The 18620-nt window shown below is 43.9% G+C and overlaps 2 protein-coding genes across 9 annotated transcripts in view; both read right to left on the bottom strand.

The window, feature by feature from the left end:
* Positions 1–9112, bottom strand: part of LOC109913946 (CMP-N-acetylneuraminate-beta-1,4-galactoside alpha-2,3-sialyltransferase) — a 425675-nt gene extending 416563 nt beyond the window's left edge. For 3 of the 8 annotated variants that reach the window (XM_048602388.1, XM_048602382.1, XM_048602389.1), the window contains exon 1: positions 7682–7989. The gene's annotated coding sequence lies outside the window, so the exon portion shown is untranslated. The other 5 variants (XM_048602385.1, XM_048602384.1, XM_048602387.1 and 2 more) reach the window with 5 other exon arrangements.
* The window catches only part of LOC125481015 (lysine-specific demethylase 4A-like), a 109096-nt gene continuing 98755 nt past the window's right edge, over positions 8280–18620 (bottom strand). Inside the window, exons 7-8 of the mRNA XM_048601535.1 lie at positions 10281–10396; positions 8280–8558 (exon numbers count right to left, since the gene is read on the bottom strand). Coding sequence (XP_048457492.1) covers positions 8280–8558; positions 10281–10396 — 395 coding nt within the window. The remainder of the gene's footprint in view (positions 8559–10280; positions 10397–18620) is intronic.

Consider the following 18620-nt stretch of genomic DNA (forward strand, 5'->3'; position numbering starts at 1 on the left):
CGCAATCCAATCTTCTATCCCTTGACTCAGTCTATACTTCTCGCTGCCTCGGAAAGGCAGCCAACATCAAAAACCCCTCCCACCCCGGTTATAATCTCTTCCAACCTTTTTTGCCAGGCAGAAGATACAAAAGCTTAAACACACATACTAACAAGATCAAGAACAGTTTCTTACCCGCTGTTATTAAAAGTCTGAACAGACTTCTCAAATTTCAAATCTAATGTTGATCTTGCTTTTTGTGCACCTTCTCTGGAGCCGTAACATTGTATTCCTCACCCTGTTCTATCACCCTTTGAACCTTCTTTGGCATGATCTGCCTGTACGGCACGCAAAACAAAACTTTTCACTGTACCTAGAAACATGTGACAATAATAATTCAAATCAAAAAGATCTTGCCTAACAAGAATCCATCTTCCTCGGCCTTAAAAATATTCAATGACCTCCACCTCTAATACCTTCTGGGACAGGAAGTTCCAACGTCATACAACCCTTCGAAAAGGTTTCTCTTCATCTGTCCTGAAACCCCAATTTTTAAAGTGTCTTACAATCATAGAATCCCTACAGTGCAGAAAGAAACCATTGAGCACATTGGGTCTCCAGCAATACTCTGAAGACCATCCCACCAAACCATTCCTGTAACACTGCACTTCCCATGTCTTAGACTTAGACTGCACATCCCTGGACACTACGGGGCAATTTAGCATGGTCAATCCATGCACACTTTCAGACTGTGGTAGGAAACTGGAGCACTGGTAGAAATCACATGCAGACACAGACAGACCATGCAAACGCCACACAGACAGTTACCCATGGTTGGAATGACACCTTGGTCCCTGGTGCTGTGAAGGAGTAGTGCCAACCACTGAGCTACCGCACCACCGCCTAGTTATGGGCAAAAAACAATTCTTTCCAAGTCCACCTTTTCAAGACCTTTTAGGATCTTATGTACTTCAGTCAAGTCACCCGTCATTCTTCTGAACTCTACTGGAAATAAATCCAATCTGTTCAACCTTTCCACTCGAGACCAGTCCCCATTCCAGATATCAACCTCGTAAACTTCTAAACCACCACCACCAACGCAAATGCATCTTTCCTTCAATAAGGAGACCGCAACAACAACACACAATACTAGAGATGTATCTCACCAATGTCTAGGGGACTGAAACAGAACATCCTTACTTTTACATTCAATTTCTCTTGTAATAAATGACAGCATTCCATGAGCTTTTTTTAATTATTTGTTGTACCTACCTAATAAATGAGTGTCTATCTTGCATTTGGTAGGTGGTGTTGAGGCAGAAATGTCACTGGACAAGCAATTCAAAACCTCAAAGGCAGATGGTTAAATCTGAATTCATTAAGAATCTGGAATTTAAAAAGAGCTAGCCTAAAGGCAATTTTGTAATCGTAGATTATTGCCTTTGCGGTTCCACTTTCTAATTTAGCTCATAATTTCTCATATCCCGTCAACAGAACATCTTAGTTCAGAAGTTACTGGAGAATTCTCTCTCAGAAGTTTATAAACTTCTCAGGACCCCTCTCAACCTCCTACACTCTAGTGAAAAAAGTCCCAGCCTATCCACTTTTTCCTCGATAACGTAAACCATCCATACCTGGCAACATTCTGGTAAAACTCTCTGAACCCCCTCCATCTTGATAATATCCTTCCTATAAGTGGACGACCAGAACTGGACACAGTATTCCAGAACAGGCGTCACCAATGTCTGATACAACCTCAACAAGACTTCCCAACTCCTATACTCAAAAGACTAAACATTGAAGGGAAGCATGCCAAACGGTTTAACCACCCTGTCTATACATGACTCAAACTTCAAAGAATTACGTACCTGCACCCCTAGGTCCCTCTGCTCTATAACACTACCCAAGGCCCTACCATTAATTGTATATGCACTACCCTTGTTTGTTGTACCAATACCTCACATTTATCCAGATTTAACTCCATCTACCATTTTTCAGCCCATTGACACTTTTGACCAAGATCTCTGTAATCTTAGAAAACCTTCTTCACTGTCAAGGAATCAGCTAAGGCTTTTCTACATTGTCTACCACAAACTTGTATCTCTACTGGTCAGTATACACTTTGGGATTCTGACAGTTTTGCATGCTAGGAGATTAGGTAATGTTTCTCCTGAATGCCTCCTTAATTGAAGTTGGATTCCCAGCAAGATGGTAATGGACTACCATGGTCTTATGCTGGGCCATGAGATTACAGCTTTATGGCTGAATACCCTTCTGCTGCTGATGGACCACAGCAATTCATGTATGTCCACTTCTGAATTCCTAGACCTGATAAAAAATCTAAAAATCTTATTTAGCAAAATGGTCAACAGACAATATGATGGAGGATAGGGACTATGTAATAGTCATTCCTGTCAATATTGTGATGAACTGATGCATCTATCAAAGATAAATTGGTGAGAATGTGGTCAAGTAAGTGTTTCCCTTGTTGGTTACTTCACCGCCTGCTACAGGCCAGCATTCTTGATTATTTTCTCTTCTGCATAGACACTTGAAGAAGCTGTACATACACACAGCTTAGAGGGAACTAGTTGCTAGACTGAATCTGCACAAAGTCTGTCCAGGTCTGTAAGCAACTGTTCTACCATGTCACTCTTGGTGATGGACACTGAAATGCCCCCACCAAGAGTACAATATGTCATTGCCACCTTCATTGCTTTGTTCAATTGATGTTCACCACGGAGGATTACTGATTCATCATCCCTGGGAGGGAAAGGGGTGTATAGGTGGTAATTAGCAGGAAGTTTCCTTGCCAGTGTTTCACCTGATGCATTGAGATTGCAATGAGGTCTTGAGTTAATGCTGAATTCTTCCAAGACATATCCCTCCTGACTAAATACTATCATGCCAAAATCTCCAGTGGAACATAATGTATCCAGGGTGTGTGGGACATTGTAGAGTAAAATTCCATCAGTTAAACCACAGTTTGAGTACAGTGTGAAATTCCAGTCACCCCATTACAGGAAGGACAGATTAAAGTGGACACAGAGGAAATTCACAAGGATCTTTTCAGAACTGGAAAGATGCAACTGTAAGGAAAGACTGGGCAGAATGGGGTTGTTTTCCTCGGATCAGAGGAGACAGAGTAAAGATTTTATTGGCATATACCTGGTTGAGAGAGGCTGATTTCCCTTACCAGAGGTGTAATTGACTCAAAGAATAGACTTAAAATGATGAGTTGAAGGATTAGAGGAAAAATGATAGAATTTGTTTTCCAGCCAAAGATGGTAGGGGGTTCAAAAACAAAGTGGCTGGAAAAGCTCAGCAGGTCTGGCCGCATTTGTGAAAACAAAATCAGTTAATGTTTCGGGTCCGGTGACCCTTCCCCAGAACTGGGAGATAGGGGTCTCGCTGTCTGAGAGGGTAGAAGAGACTGGAACCCTAAACAGATTTTAAAAAGGTGTTTGGATATACACCGGAAGTTCTGCAACCTCTAGGAATATGAACAAAGTGCTGGAAATGGAATCAGGCTTATTGATTCATTGTTAGGTCAAAATGGGCATAACCAGCAGAGTGGCCTCCTTCGGTGTCAGAAATGTTCTAAATGTCTAAAGAGGAGGAAACATGTTTGAATGTGGAGACAGGGCAAATGAATGGAAGTATATCATCTGCTCCATAGGGATAGACAACAAATGCTGTAGTTGGTTCACTCACTGAACTGGTTCCTTGGTTCAGACGTTTCATTACCCTGCTGGGTAACATCATCAGTGCAGCCTCCAATGAAGCGCTGTTTTCCCGCCTGGTATTTAAACTGTGGGATCCGTTGGATTTGAATACCTCATTTCCTGTTTTCCTTTGCAGTGGTGTCTATCTAGGCTCTAGTTCTATGTGTTTGTTGATGGCCTTCTTGATGGAGAACCAGGCCTCTAGGAATTCCCGTGCTTGTGTTTGGCCTGTCCTAGGATCCTGGTTTTGTCCCAATCGAACTGGTGGTTCTCCTTATCCATGTATGATGTATGGTAGCGTGATCAGTGTGTTAGGGCGTGCAGTATCTTCCTGTTGTTGCTCGTGTGATAGGCATCGTCGGATCCAGTTGTTCGGGTATCTGTTGTCCTTAAATACTTAGAGGAGGGACTCTTCTTTTTGTTGTAGTTTCACGATGTGTTATCGCTCATTTAAATAGTGTTTTTACGCAACTTTGGTTGTGGGCGTTGGGGTGGTTACTGTTGAAATTCAGTACTTGGTCAGTGCGTGCGGCTTTTCGGTGTACCTTCGGCAGGAATTCCCCATTGGCCCTATGTTCTACCATGATGTCCAGGAATGGGAGCTATTTGTTCTCTTCCTCTTCCCTGGCGAATTTGATGCCGGTGAGAGTGTTGTTTATCAGTTCGTGTGCCTCCTCTAGTTTGGTCTGTTTGCGATGACAAAAGTGTCGTCCACGTATCAGATCCATAGTTTGGGTTGGTTATCCATCAAACGGACCAAACTAGGGGAGACATCAAGAACATATCCGAACTGACCACAAGACTCCTATGACCATTGGGCATAAGAGTAGCACACAAACCCACATCAACCCTACGCCAACTGCTAACTCGAACCAAAGACCCCTTTACCCACTATGGACAGAACCAACGTAACATACAAAATTCCATGCAAGGACTGCAACAAACATTACATTGGACAGACAGGAAGAAAATTGGCCACAAGAGTACATGAACACCAACTAGCAACAAAAAGACACGACCAATACTCACTCATCTCCATCCACACGGATAAGGAGAATCACCAGTTTGATTGGGACAAAACCAGGATCCTAGGACAGGCCAAACAGAGACAAGCACGGGAATTCCTAGAGGCCTGATTCTCCACCAAGACGGCCATCAACAAACACATAGAACTAGACCCTATGTATACACCATTGCGAAGGAAAACCGGAAATGAGGTAATCAAATCCAACAGACCCCACAGTTTAAATACCAGGCGGGAAAACACAACAGTGCTTCATCAGAGGCTGCACTGATAACATTACCCAGCAGGGTAATGAAACCTCTGCGAACCAAGGAACCAGCTCAGCGAACGAACCAACCATAGCATCCACAACCCAAGCTGCAAATCTACTCAAGAACCTTATAGATAATAAATGCTGGCTAACCAGTGATGGCCACATCTAATGAATGAATAAAGGAGGGCCGACACAAATATGGATGGATCAAATGTTGTAATTATTGTAATTATTCTGTATTGAACACCACTTGAAAGACATTCCAAGGGTAACTCGGGCACAGAATGTCTGCTGGATGGGAAACCTCAATGTCTATCAACAGGAGTGGCTCCCAGGCACAATTGATCAAGTTCGCAAGGACATGACGCACCATCAGTGTGACAAGTAATGAAAGAAGTAACAAAAGGGATGACACAAAGGTTGGTGGAGTTGTGGACAGCGTGGAGAGCTGTTGTAGGTTGCAACGGGACATTGACAGGATGCAGAGCTGGGCAAAGAAGTGGCAGATGGAATGCAATGCAGAAAAGTGTGAAGAGATTAATTTTGGAAGGTCAAATTTGAATACAGAATACAGGGTTAATGGCAGGATTCTCGGCAGTGTGGAGGAACAGAGGGCTCTTGGGGTACACGTCCATAGATCCCTCAAAGTTGCTACCCAAGTTGATAGGGTTGTGAAGAAGGCGTATGGTGTGTTGGCTTTCATTGGCAGGGGAATTGAGTTTAAGAGCAGCGAGGTTATGCTGCAGCTCGATAAAACTCTGGTTAGACTTGGAATATTGTGTTCAGTTCTGGTCATCTCATTATAGGAAAGATGTGGAAGCTTTAGAGAGGGTGCAGAGGAGACTTACCAGGATGCTGCCCGGACTGGAGGGCAGGTCTTATGAGGAAAGGTTGAGGGAGCTTGGGCTTGTTCCATTGGAGCAAAGAAGGATGAGGCAACTTGATAGAGGTGTACAAGATGATGAGAGGCACAGATGGAGTGGATAGTCACAGACTTTTTCCCAGGGCAGAAATGACTATTACGAGGGGGCAGAAATGACTATTACGAGGGGGCAGAAATGACTATTACGAGGGGGCAGAAATGACTATTACGAGGGGGCAAAATTTTGAGGTGATTGGAGGAAGGTATAGGGGAGATGTTGGAGGTAGGTTCTTCACACAGAGTGTGGTGGGCGTGTGGAATGCACTGCCAGCAGTGGTAGTGGAGTCAGACACTCAAGAGACTTTTAAGCGACTCTTGGATAGGCACATGGAGTATAGCAAAATGTAGGGTATGTAGGGTAGATTGATCTTAGTAGGCTAATAGGTTGGCACAATATTGTGGGCCAAAAAGCCTGTACTCTGCTGTACTGTTCTATGTTCTATGATATTGTCAATTACAAAAGTGACAATCCTACAGAGATGAAGTCCAGTCTTCATAGTGAGGGCTGCTTCCATTGTGCAACAAGACACTCCCATCATCTAAGATGGAACAGATTCAGGCTTCTAGTACCTTAAAACCTGACGTTCACCTAATATTGTGGCCACCTGAACCGTACCCCACTACAATCAGTAACCTCATACCACAGTATATTCCTCACTCTACCATCAAGCTAGGTGACCAACGAGGAGTGTAATAGCAACACCGGGTAGAGCAGAAGCAACATATTATGGTCAGAGCCACACAGCCTCATAATTAGCATATCAAATCAAAGTACTGCAATCCTATCACAAACAAGCATGAACAGTGGTGGACACTGAACCAACTGAGGGAAGGGGTTTCAGGAACACAGTAATCATCCAACAGCTGAAGGGAAGAAGAGGGTCACAATTGGCAAAGGGGTTGTCCTACAGCTTCGCAAACATCTGACGCCAGACTTCTCTTCAATGCAATGACGTCAGTGGCTACATAGTATTTCAGTATCACTTCTTTGTTTACAAAAACAGTTTTAAATGACTTGAGGGTATAATAATCCTTAAAGTATCCAGGCACTTCTGAACTTATTATTACTTCATTTTTCATTTCAATGAGACTGCAACGTCGGGTTACAACAAAACATTCGTAAACGTGGCTTGCAGGAGTAAATTCCAAAAACTATCCCCTCCCTACATCAGCGACAAGTATATTCTTGTTGCTGCCACACGGGGAATGTCGATGGGTGTCAGAACAGAGCCTGCATCTTGACTGGGAAACACTGCAAATTTCTGCTATAATATCCAACTGGAGCTCAATACCCTGGAGAGTATCATATGGCCATTAAATCTGGAGTCAATCGAAGAACGCTTATGCAGATATCCGTGTTGTATTCAACCTCATTATGACAACACTGACATGGTCTGCACACGATTATATCATAACCTACCGAATCTTAAACGGGTCTACATGTAGCCTCACTGTGATAAATAAACTGAAGTTACATCATCGACATATACAACCTTTCTTAATTAAGGGAAAATCGAAAGGTAAGCAAATCTAAAACACTGTACTCATCAATATCACTTTAATTTACAGGTTTATACTCAGCCCTTTGCCTCTAGCCGTTAGCAATTAATCCTCAAATTTAAAAAAGCGCTGGGTCGAGTTGCAATTGGTACTTATACCTACCACACTCCGGAATTTAATCAAATTGCTTCTGTGCCCAGCCCATTGCTTAAACAGATAGCCGAGCACCAACATCGCAAAAATCGACAACTCTTGCAGCCAAGAGACACTCGACGTACCGTCCGATAACGTATTAATCCCAAGGCCGTGGCTGCACATTACTGTTTAATACTTGACAGATCAATCGAGTACTCATCACACCAAGGGCTGGAGCACACATAGCAACCGCTGACTGATGTGGGTTGGGGGATGGGGATGGAGGTGGTCGCCATTCATTAGCGTACCAAAATTCAAAAGTTTTCCTACCTCTTGGTTCACATTTCTACCTGTCATCCCTTCCCCCCACCCTTACTAAACATTTTCGTTAAAGTCGGGAGCCATCTCCCCTTCGTCCCACATCCCCCGAGCCCGTGCTACATTTGTCCGTTACGCTACAATCAAACACTCCGGTGCGTGTCAGGCATCCAATACAGCGCGTGCGTAATCAGTTCCACGGCGCCTGCGTTACAGCGCACGATCCAGTGAGGGGCCTGATTACGCCTGCCTCCAGTCCTTAAACTTGGTGCTGTACCCCTATCAACAAATTTCACTGGAAATTGGGGCGAGGTTTTTGCTTTGTTCTATTTTCTACCTTCTCCTTTGCACCTGTGGTCATTTGTTGGCCGTCGAATCGCATCCACCCCCATCCCCCTGCTCAGATTTTCATCCGTTTCTCCGTTAGCTTTCCGAAGGCCACTTGGCTTCTACGCACAAATCCCTCCCCCTCTTGCCCCCCCTGCACAGCAGCTCCAGTGGAATGAGGAATCCGAAGCCTGCGCAGTCCTGTGTTGATCCTAATACGGACGGCATCCAACGCCTCTGACACCAACGAGAGTGACGCTCCGCCGCCATTTTGGTAAAGGATAACTTATACCAATTGTCAGTTGCAACAGATTCCTGATACTTGGTGGCCCTGTTTAAGTTGGTGAAGACCGCTTCCTCGAGTAAATTTGCCAACTGATGATTTATTTTACTGTTTGTATTATGGGCATGAAGTCCACTCTAAATTGGCAATTACTGTGCTTTTTTTTCGTGAGCTCTAACATTGTTTACTAATCTTTTGCGTATGCCTTCTGGAAGCGCATTATCCTCATCAGCCCTTGTGTTACCTCAGAAGCTTCAGCATGTTACACATAATTTAACCCTAAATTCATGCTGATTTTTCTTAATTAACCTACATTTGCTCAGGTCACCACTGCAAAAAGTGACAATGTCCATTTTGACAAAAATGGAACAGTGCAAGCACACAAGGCATTGGACTTGGCTACCATCGAATCATTTTCTCAGGTCTAGGAGATCATTAATTGCACCTATGTAACATACTAACTAGTAACTTCCACAAATGAAAAGGTTTCCACTCACTGAAGGTTGAGATTGTGTGTGACCATAAGTGAATCTTGCAGTTGTGCATCTTACCCCTCTCATCAGTTGTGATTATTCCACCATCCTACAAGAGTCCCAGGTGCTGTACCTCTTCATCCCACATCCAAGCACCTTGTGTGGCTGCTGGTGGATAAAACTTGCAGTTGAGATACTGCTACCTGGTAGCATTAAATACCCAAATGTAGATCCAAAGAAGCCCCTTCCAACTCCATTTTGATTTAGCCCCTAGCCGTCTCACTACCACTCCCTCATCTTTGATGATTTGCATTGCCATCAACGGGCTTTGCATATTAAGTAATCAATTGGAAAATATGGTGTTTTACTGGTAGTGGTTAATAGATGAAAAAAAGTTACCACAGGTGATTTGATGATGGTAAAGAAAAATGTTCAGTTGTGCATTAGAGCATTTCTGGATATTAAAAAAAATCCAAAGAAGCACTATGACTAGAGCCATCTAGTAATACATTCTTGTATTGAACAGATGATTCGCACCTCGAAAATGTGTCTTTGTTGCCTGGGTGTTACCCTTCTGTACAAGCCTGCCAGGGTGTCTCGCATGCAAACACAAAGCTTGTTAGAGAAATTCAGCAGAACAGTCATATCAGACGCCAAATATTAACTGTTTCTTTTCCATAGATGCTGCCAGACTTCTTGAATGTGTCCTGCATTCTCTGTGTTTGTTTCAAATTTTCAGCATTAGCAGTATTTTGCATTTATTAGGGCATCATGCATTGTGGTTTGTTTTGCTACACACTGCATAGTTAACTGTACAAAGAAGTCTGGAGCTGGATGAAATAAAGGATCTGCTACACAACTCTTCCTCTGATGAAGAATAGAAAGACAAAGGTGTTGCTGCAGATGCGTTTGGACCCAGGATTTATGGTTGGCAGGCTAGCATGACCACAACATACATGGTGATTGAGCAATACTTAATATGAATGCCTTTTAGCCCTCTGATAAATAGCTCTACAATTCATCCTCCATCAAAAAGCAAAATTATCCAGAACACACACCCGAATAATCCCATTGCCTGCCAAAAACACTAAGAATGGAGTTTCTTCTGCCACCACTGCTTGACATCACAGACCTTGCAACAGCACCAAGCCCAGGCATTCGTTCACCATGAATAATATGAATTTCACTTTTCTCACCAAACTTTAAAAAGACACCTCTAATCAATATCATGATAAATAATCATAGCCAGATTATTCAATAACAAAGAACTTCAACAAAGTGACCTATCAAGCATAGGTAACACCATAGTGCCTTGTGCTCATGCCCATGCCTATGGTTTACTTTTCCTGTGGCTGGGGAAGAGATGGAAGTAGCCTTCTCCATTGTATCTGCATAAGGCTGCATGCCTGTCCACACCATGGAGGTGCCCACGTCGGCTTCTCCATAGGCTGCTGCACCTGTGTCATTGTAGGCGAAGGCATTATCACAGGACCTTTACTGGGATGGTGCTGAGTTGAAGGGGCCAAGGATGTAAAGAATGACAAAAAAAAACTTGAAGAACTGCAGATGCTTTAATCAGAAATCAGAAAAAAAAGCAAAATTTGCTGGAAAATCTCAGCAAGTCTGGCAGCATCTGTGAAGAGAAATCAGAGTTGACATTTCAGGTCCAATGACCCTTCTTCAGAACTCAAGGAATGGTTATGGTGCACCAAGGGATGGTTCCCTCATTAACCACTTTGAATACCCCAGCAGTTGTACAACTACCTCACCTGCTGGATGAGATCACCAGCTGAGACACAGCTGGTATCCACCTCATGCATCTCTGTGCCAGTGACAATAAGTGTTCCATGCTGCAGAGAGTCTTACTATTTCTGTACATGTCAGCATGCTGCTCTTGTATACACACTGTACAGCATATGACTCTTCAAGAGCAGTTGAAATACTCAATTTCCTGAACTATGAGAGAGCACATACACTTCATTGACACTGTATTGCCTGTCTGTGGCTTTGCAATGCCTCAGGACTCTGACATATGGGGATTATCTGCTTCTAATAAGAAAAGCCATCATTGTCTTGACATCCAAGGCCAAGCATCTTCACACAGTGAAGCAAGGTCTATCTGTTGTCTGACAGGACTGCCACAGCTGATTCTGTTACACTGCCCTCTTGCTCAGGTATTGTCCTGCTTACACAGTGTTCCGTCCTTTAATGTTGATTCATGCCCAATCAAGATTACTGTGTCTGAGTTAGTGGATGATGGCAGTATGACGCGACTGACAGTCCACGTATGTAAAGTCACTAACTGCCCCTAGCACAACCTATCCACTAGATGACAGCAGCCACACAGCCAGTTCACAATCAGCATGCACTTCACTAAAGAATAGAGCTGTCAAATGGCCTCAACATTATTGCCTCCCATCTTATCACTACTGACGGGCTGCCACGATAGCACTCATGCAACACCAAGCACTGCCACTTCCATTGGTGTTGAGTCATGATGGTCAGCCATATTCAACTACTCACTCAATAGATCTTTTACTAGTTGTGCATTTGTTTTTTCTGTAGGATTAGAAAACAAAGGTATACAAAGTGGGTTAACCTATTTCCAGCATGGTCTTGATATAATTCTTGAAATAATTGACAGGGATTTTATGATTCTATGAATATGTTGTACTCCTGTAAGATGCCACCTTCTCAGTTGTGTGCTTTTGGTGTTCTTTGACATGTTTAGCACATCTAATTTGCACCTCCTTGTCTATGAAACACAAAAACATGAGCAAAACCAATGTTACTTCTGCAAATCATGCATAGGCAAGTGTCAAAATATTACAATGAAAACATTAAAAAGAAAAAAAACAAAAATAATTTCAAATTAATGAAACAGATATTAAGCAATAACCAACATTTTATCCATAAATTAAATTGTTTTTAATTCGCTCATGGGACATACGTATCACTTGCTAGCCCTTGAAAAGGTGATGGTGAGCTTCCTTCTTGAACTGCTGCAGTTCATTTGCTGGAGGTAGATCCACAATGCCCTTAGGGAGGGAATTTCAGGCTTCTGACCCAGCAGCCGTGAAGGAATGGCAATATATTTCCCAGTTAGGAGGGTGAGTGACTTGGAGCAGAACTTCCACTGTTGTCCTTCTTTATGATAGTAATCATGGGCTTGGAAGGTGCTGTCTTAGGACCTTAGGTGAATTTCTGCAGTGCATTGCAGATAGTATACACTGCTGCCTCCATAGCGTCAGTGGGAGAGGGATTAGATGCTTATGGATGTGGTCCCAATCAAAAAGTCTGCTTTGGCCTGGATGGTATTCAGTTTCTTGAGTATTATTGGAGTGGCACTCATTGAGGCAAGTGGGGAGTATTCCATCACACACCTGATTTGTGCCTTGTGGATGGCAGACAGGCCTTTAGGATTCTAGCGAAAATTTGTAGCTCGGGTTGTGGATGTGGTTGTTCGTTTGTTCGCCGAGCCAATTGTTCTGAGGTGTGCAGATGTTTTGTTACCATTCTAGGCAACATCATCAGTGCAACCTCCAATCAAAGCATTGGACTTCTGCTCCATTCCGAATTTATATGACCCTCTGTTGTATGGGTCTTGTCACTGCTGGTTCTGTTTTCCAGCAGCAGTCTGTATACGGGGTCTGTTTCTAAGTTTTGTTAATGGAGTCCCATGTTGAGAACCAGGCTTCCAGAAATTCGCTTGCAAATCTGTTGTTTGCTTGACCCAGTATAGTCACTTTGTCCAAGTCGAACTGATGCCCTTCTTTGTCTGTGTGTATCGAGACAAGTGAATATTCGTCGTGTCTTTTTACTGCCAGCTGGTGTTTGTGTATCCTGGTCATCAGTTTCCTCCCTATTTGTCCAATGTAAAGTCTATTGCACTCACTGCATGGGATTCTGTATATCATGTTAGTCTTGTTTACTGTCAGAATGGGGTCTTTAGTCTTTGATAACATTTCACGCAGTGTTGATGTAGGTTTGTGTGTAATCATGATCCTATGCAGTCTAAGGAGTCTGCTTGTCATTTCCGATATACTTTTGATGTAGGGTACTATTGTTTTCTGGTGTACCACGTCCTCTAACTGTGGATTGGTTTGTAGGCATCAGCAGACAAACTTCTTGGGTATCCGTTGTCTGTGATATGGCTCATTTAAATAGTGTCTTAATGCAGCTCCAATTGTGTATGGTGGGGTGGTTACGATTGAAGTTCAGGATTTGGTCCCTGTGTGTGGCCTTCCTGTACACTCTGGTCTGGATTTTGCCATTAATTAGTCTAACGTTAGTTTTGCTAAGGTCCCTTTATGCAGCCTTGATATCCTATAAAGTCACTACATGGTTTCTAAGTGTGGGGCCCAAAACTCAACATACTTCTCTAGATAGACTCTGATCAGAATTCTGTACAACTGATGCATGCGTTAGTCACACTTTGTTTTCCGCTCCTTGTTGAAATAAAGGCCAGCATCAATTAATGTAGGTATAAGAGGAGGAGTTTAGTGGTGACTGTAGGTTTGTGTTTTTGTGCTTGCCATTTGTCTTTGTAACAGAGGTGTTTCTAAAATTTTATTTCCTTATTTTCTTTCCCCTGAAACTGGGGTGAGTATGTTGTTTCCCTAAATCCTGTTTGTGAAGTCCAGTCTAAAATAATTACAACAAATGCTTTAAGGTTAAAGCAAAGTAGGATTTATTACAGCAATCAAATCCCAGGGGAATTTTTCGTAACCCACATTCATATATAAAAGCATCCATTAAAGGAAAGAGAAAGGAAAGACATTATAATTGACAAATTTTACAAGAAGTGCAGGAGACAACTTAAGAAAGCAAGTAGAAGAGTAAAAAGGGGGCATGAGAAATGACCTGCGAACCGGATTTTACAAATAAATTAGAAGGAAGAGATTAACCAGGGAAAGAGGAGAGCCTATTAGGGACTAAGGGGGCAACCTGTGTGTGAAGCTGCTGGATGAGGAACTTGCACAGTTTGAGGCTATGTTGGGCTTAAAAATAGACAATCCACTGGCCCAGATAAATTGCATCCCAGGCTGCTGTGGGAGGCGAGGCAGGAAATTGCAGCAGCTCTGACACAAATTTTTAATTCCTGTCTGACCATGGGGCAAGCGCTAAAGGACTGAGGATAAGAAAGGTGGTAGAGATGAACCAGGAAATTATTGACTGGTGAGTTTCACTTCAGCGGTAGGGAAACTATTGAAAAAATTTTGAAGGAGCAAAATATTACCCACTTAGAAAGGCATGGGTTAATTAGAACATAGAACAGTACAGCACAGTACAGGCCCTTCGGCCCACGATGTTGTGCTGAACTTTTACCCGAAACCTAAGGTCTATCTAACCTCCACTGCTACCTTATACTATCATCCAGATGCCTATCTAATAGCCGCTTAAATGCCCCTAATGAGGCCGACTCCACTACCCTCTCCGGCAATGCATTCCACGCCCCTACCACTCTCTGAGTAAAGAACCTACCTCTGACGTCTCCCTGATATTTACCTCCTTTCACTTTAAAACTATGTCCCCTCGTAAAAGCTACCTCCACCCTAGGAAAAAGTCTCTGGCTGTCTACTCTATCTATACCTCTGATCATTTTGTACACCTCTATCAAGTCACCTCTCATCCTTCGTCGTTCTAAAGAGAAAAGCCCTAGCTCACTCAACCTTTCCTCGCAAGACCTTCCCTCCATTCCAGGCAACATCTTGGTAAATCTCCTCTGCACCTTTTCCAACGCTTCCACGTTTTTCCTGTAATGAGGGTGACTAGAACTGGACACAATACTCCAGATGTGGCCGAACCAGGCTTTTGTATACCTGGAGCATAACTTCACAGCTCTTGAACTCAATCCCCTTATTAATGAAAGCTAACACACCATACGCCTTCTTAACAACTCTATCCACCTGGGTGGCAGCTCTCAGGGAACTGTGAGCATGAACCCCAAGATCCCTCTGCTCCTCCACACTGTCAAGAATCTTTCCGTTAACCCTGTATTCTGCTTTCAAGTTTGTCCTTCCAAATTGAATCACCTCACACTTTTCAGGGTTAAACTCTATCTGCCACTTCTCTGCCCAGCTCTGCATTCTATCAATGTCCCTTTGTAACCTAGAACAGCCCTCCGCACTGTCCACAACGTGACCCATCTTCGTATCGTCCGCGAACTTGTTAATCAACCCTTCCACTCCTTCATCCGAATCATTTACAAAAATCACAAACAGAAGAGGACCCAGAACAGATCCTTGTGGTACACCACTCGTAACTGAGCACCATGTTGAATATTTTCTGTCCACTGCCACCCTTTTGTCTTCTAAGGGTCAGCCAATTCTGAATCCAATCTGCCACATTTCCCCCTATCCCATGCCTCCTTACCTTCTGCATGAGCCTACCATGGGGAACCTTGTCAAACACCTTACTTAAATCCATGTATAGCACATCCACTGCTCCACCTTCATCCACGTGTTTGGTCACCTCTTCAAAGAATTCAATAAGGTTTGTGAGGCATGATCTACCCCTCACAAATCCATGCTGACTATCACGAATCAAACTGTGCCTTTCCAAGTGATCATAAATCCTGTCTCTCGGAACCCTTTCCAATAATTTGCCCACCACTGACGTAAGACTAACTGATCTGTAATTTCCGGGGTTATCCCTGTTCCCTTTTTTGAACAAGGGAATGACGCTTGCCTCTTTCCAATCTTCTGGCACTGTACCCGTGGACAGCGAGGATGAAAAGATCATCGCCAAAGGCCCTGCGAGCTCGTCCCTTGCTTCCCATAGAATCCTTGGATAAATCCCATCAGGCCCGGGGGACTTATCTATCTTCAACTTCCTCAGAATTCCTAGCACATCTTCTTTACTAACATCAACCTCCTCTAGCCTACCTGCCTGTTTCACAACGTCCTCCTCTACAACTAGGTCCCTCTCAGTTGTGAGTACTGAAGAAAAGTATTCATTAAGGACCTCTCCTATCTCTTTAGGTTTTCTGTGCACAAATTCCCTTTACAATCCTTGATCAGCCCTACCCTTTCTTTGGTCATTCTCTTGTTCTGCATATATGTGTAAAAAGCCTTGGAGTTTTCCTTGATCCTATCTGCCAAGGTTTTCTCATGCCTCCTTTTGCTCTCCTAAGCCCTTTCTTCAGCTCCTTCCTGGCTATCTTGTATCCCTGTAGAGCCTTTTCTGTTCCTCTTTTCCTAAACCTTACATAAGCCTCCTTCTTCCTCTTAACCAGTCGTTCGACCTCTCTCGAGAACCATGGCTCCCTCACTCGACCGCATCTTCTCTGCCTGCGAGGGACAAACATATCAAGCACATGCAGTATGCATTCCTTAAACAATCTCCACATTTCTGTGGTGCTGTTCCTTGACAGCATCTATTTCCAACTTATGTTACCCAGTTCTTGCCTAACTGAATTGTAATTACCCTTCCCCCAATTGTAAACTTTACCCTGCCATATGTACCTATCCTTATCCATGACTATTGTGAAAGAAACAGAGTTATGATCGCTACCGCCAAAATGCCCTCCTACCAACACGTCTAACACTTGGCCCAGTTCATTGCCAAGCACCAAATCCAAAGTGGCCTCTCCTCGTGTTGGTGTATCTACATACTGTGTCAGGAATCCTTCCTGAACGCACTGGACAAAATCTGCTCCATCTAAACTATTACAATCAATATTTGGAAAGTTGAAGTCATCCATGACTACAACCCTGTGACTTCTGCACCTTTCTGCCTCCCAATCCGCTCCTCTACTTCTCTGCAACTAGTTGGGGGTCTGTTTTTAAAAAAAAAACCCCAACAAAGTGACTGCTCCTTTCTTGTTCCTGACCTCAACCCAAACTGACTCTGTAGACATATCATTCTCGAACTGCCTTTCAGTAGCTGCTATACTCGCCCTGACTAGCAATGCCACTCCCCCACCTCTTTTTCCACTCTCCCTACTTCTTTTAAAGCATCCAAATCCCGGAACTTCCAACATCCATTCCTCTTCCTGAGTTACCCAAGCTTCTGTAATGGCCACAACATTGTAGTTCCAAGTACCGACCCATGCTCTTAAGTTCATCCGCTTTATTTCTGATACTTCTTGCATTGAAGTATACACACCTCAAACCATCTTGGTGTCTGCAATTACGCTCCATCGACCGCATTTCTTTATAAACCACCTCACTCCCTGTTGTGTCTATTGGAAGGCCGAATACCTCATCCTCTTAATTATAAATCCGTTACCCCACCCTCTGCCAAACTAGTTTAAACCATCCCGTACAGCTCTAGCAAACCTCCCTCCCAGGATATTTGTGCTCTTCCGGTTCAGGTGCAACCCGTCCTTACTGTACAGGCCCACCTTCCCCAGAATGTGCTCCAATTCTCCACATAATGGAAGCCCTGCCTCCTACACCAGCCCTGTAGCCACGTGTTTAGCTGCACTCTCTCCCTATTTCTTACTTCGTTATCACGTGGCACTGGTAGTAATCCAGAGATAACTACCCTGTTTGTCCTGGACTTCAGCTTCCAACCTAACTCCCTGTACTCGTTTTTCACATTCTCAGTCCTTTTTCTACCTATGTCATTGGTACCGATATGTACCATGACTACTGGTTGCTCACCCTCCCCCTTAAGGATCTTGAAGACACGATCCGAGACATCACGGACCCTGGCACCCAGGAGGCAACATACCATCCTTTCATCTCGTTCGCGTCCACAGAACCGCCTGTCTGTGCCTCTTACTATTGAATCCCCCACTACAATTGCTCTCCTATTCTCCCCCCTTCCCTTCTTTGCCACAGGGTCAGGCTCAGTGCCAGAGACCTGTCCGCTATGGTCTTCCCCTGGTAGGTCGTGCCCCACAACAGTATCCAAAACGGTATACTTATTATTGAGGGGAACGGCCACAGGGGATCCCTGCACTGTCTGCCTATTCCTTTTCCCCTTCCTGACAGTCACCCAGCTACCTTTTTCCTGTACCTTGGGTGTGACCACCTCCCTGTAACTCTTCTCTATCACCCCCTCAGCCTCCCGAATGATCCGGAGTTCATCCAGCTCCAGTCCAGTTCCCTAACACGGTTTTTGAGGAGCTGGAGTTGGGTGCACTTCTCGCAGGTGAAGTCAGAGGGGACACCAGCAGTAACCCTTACCTCCCACATCCTGCAAGAGGAGCATGCAACTGCCCCAGCTTCCATTCCCTCTACTCGAGATTTCCAGAAGAAGAATTAAAAAAACGCCTTACCTTACCGAACCTCCACACAGTCTTTTTTGGTTAGAGGAGGAGGACGGGTGGGAGACACTACACGTGTAGTGTTTCGGGTTTAGCCAATGCCCGAATTTATCTGTTTCTTCCTGGCTCACGTTCCCTCCACACACCCGCTGCTAAAAACAAGAGGGCCACTTGCTGCATGAGGTATGTTTTTATACAGGGAGAAACAAAAACTGCCTTACCTTCCCGTCGGCACTCTGGCTTGCGCTGCTGCCGCTGGAAACAAGAGGGCTGCTTGCTGCATAAGGTAAGTTTTTAATACAGGAAGAAACAAAAACCGCCTTACCGTCCCGTCGGCAATTAGGGATTGCCAACATGGCTTTGTCAGAGGGACGTCATGTCTATGAAATCTGTTAGAAGTTTTTGAAAATGTGATCAAGTATGTGGATGACAGAAGCTTAGTTGATGGATTTTCAAGCTTTTGA

This window comes from Rhincodon typus, chromosome 10, assembly GCF_021869965.1.
Source record: "Rhincodon typus isolate 14 chromosome 10, sRhiTyp1.1, whole genome shotgun sequence".
Classification (NCBI taxonomy): Eukaryota; Metazoa; Chordata; class Chondrichthyes; order Orectolobiformes; family Rhincodontidae; genus Rhincodon; species Rhincodon typus.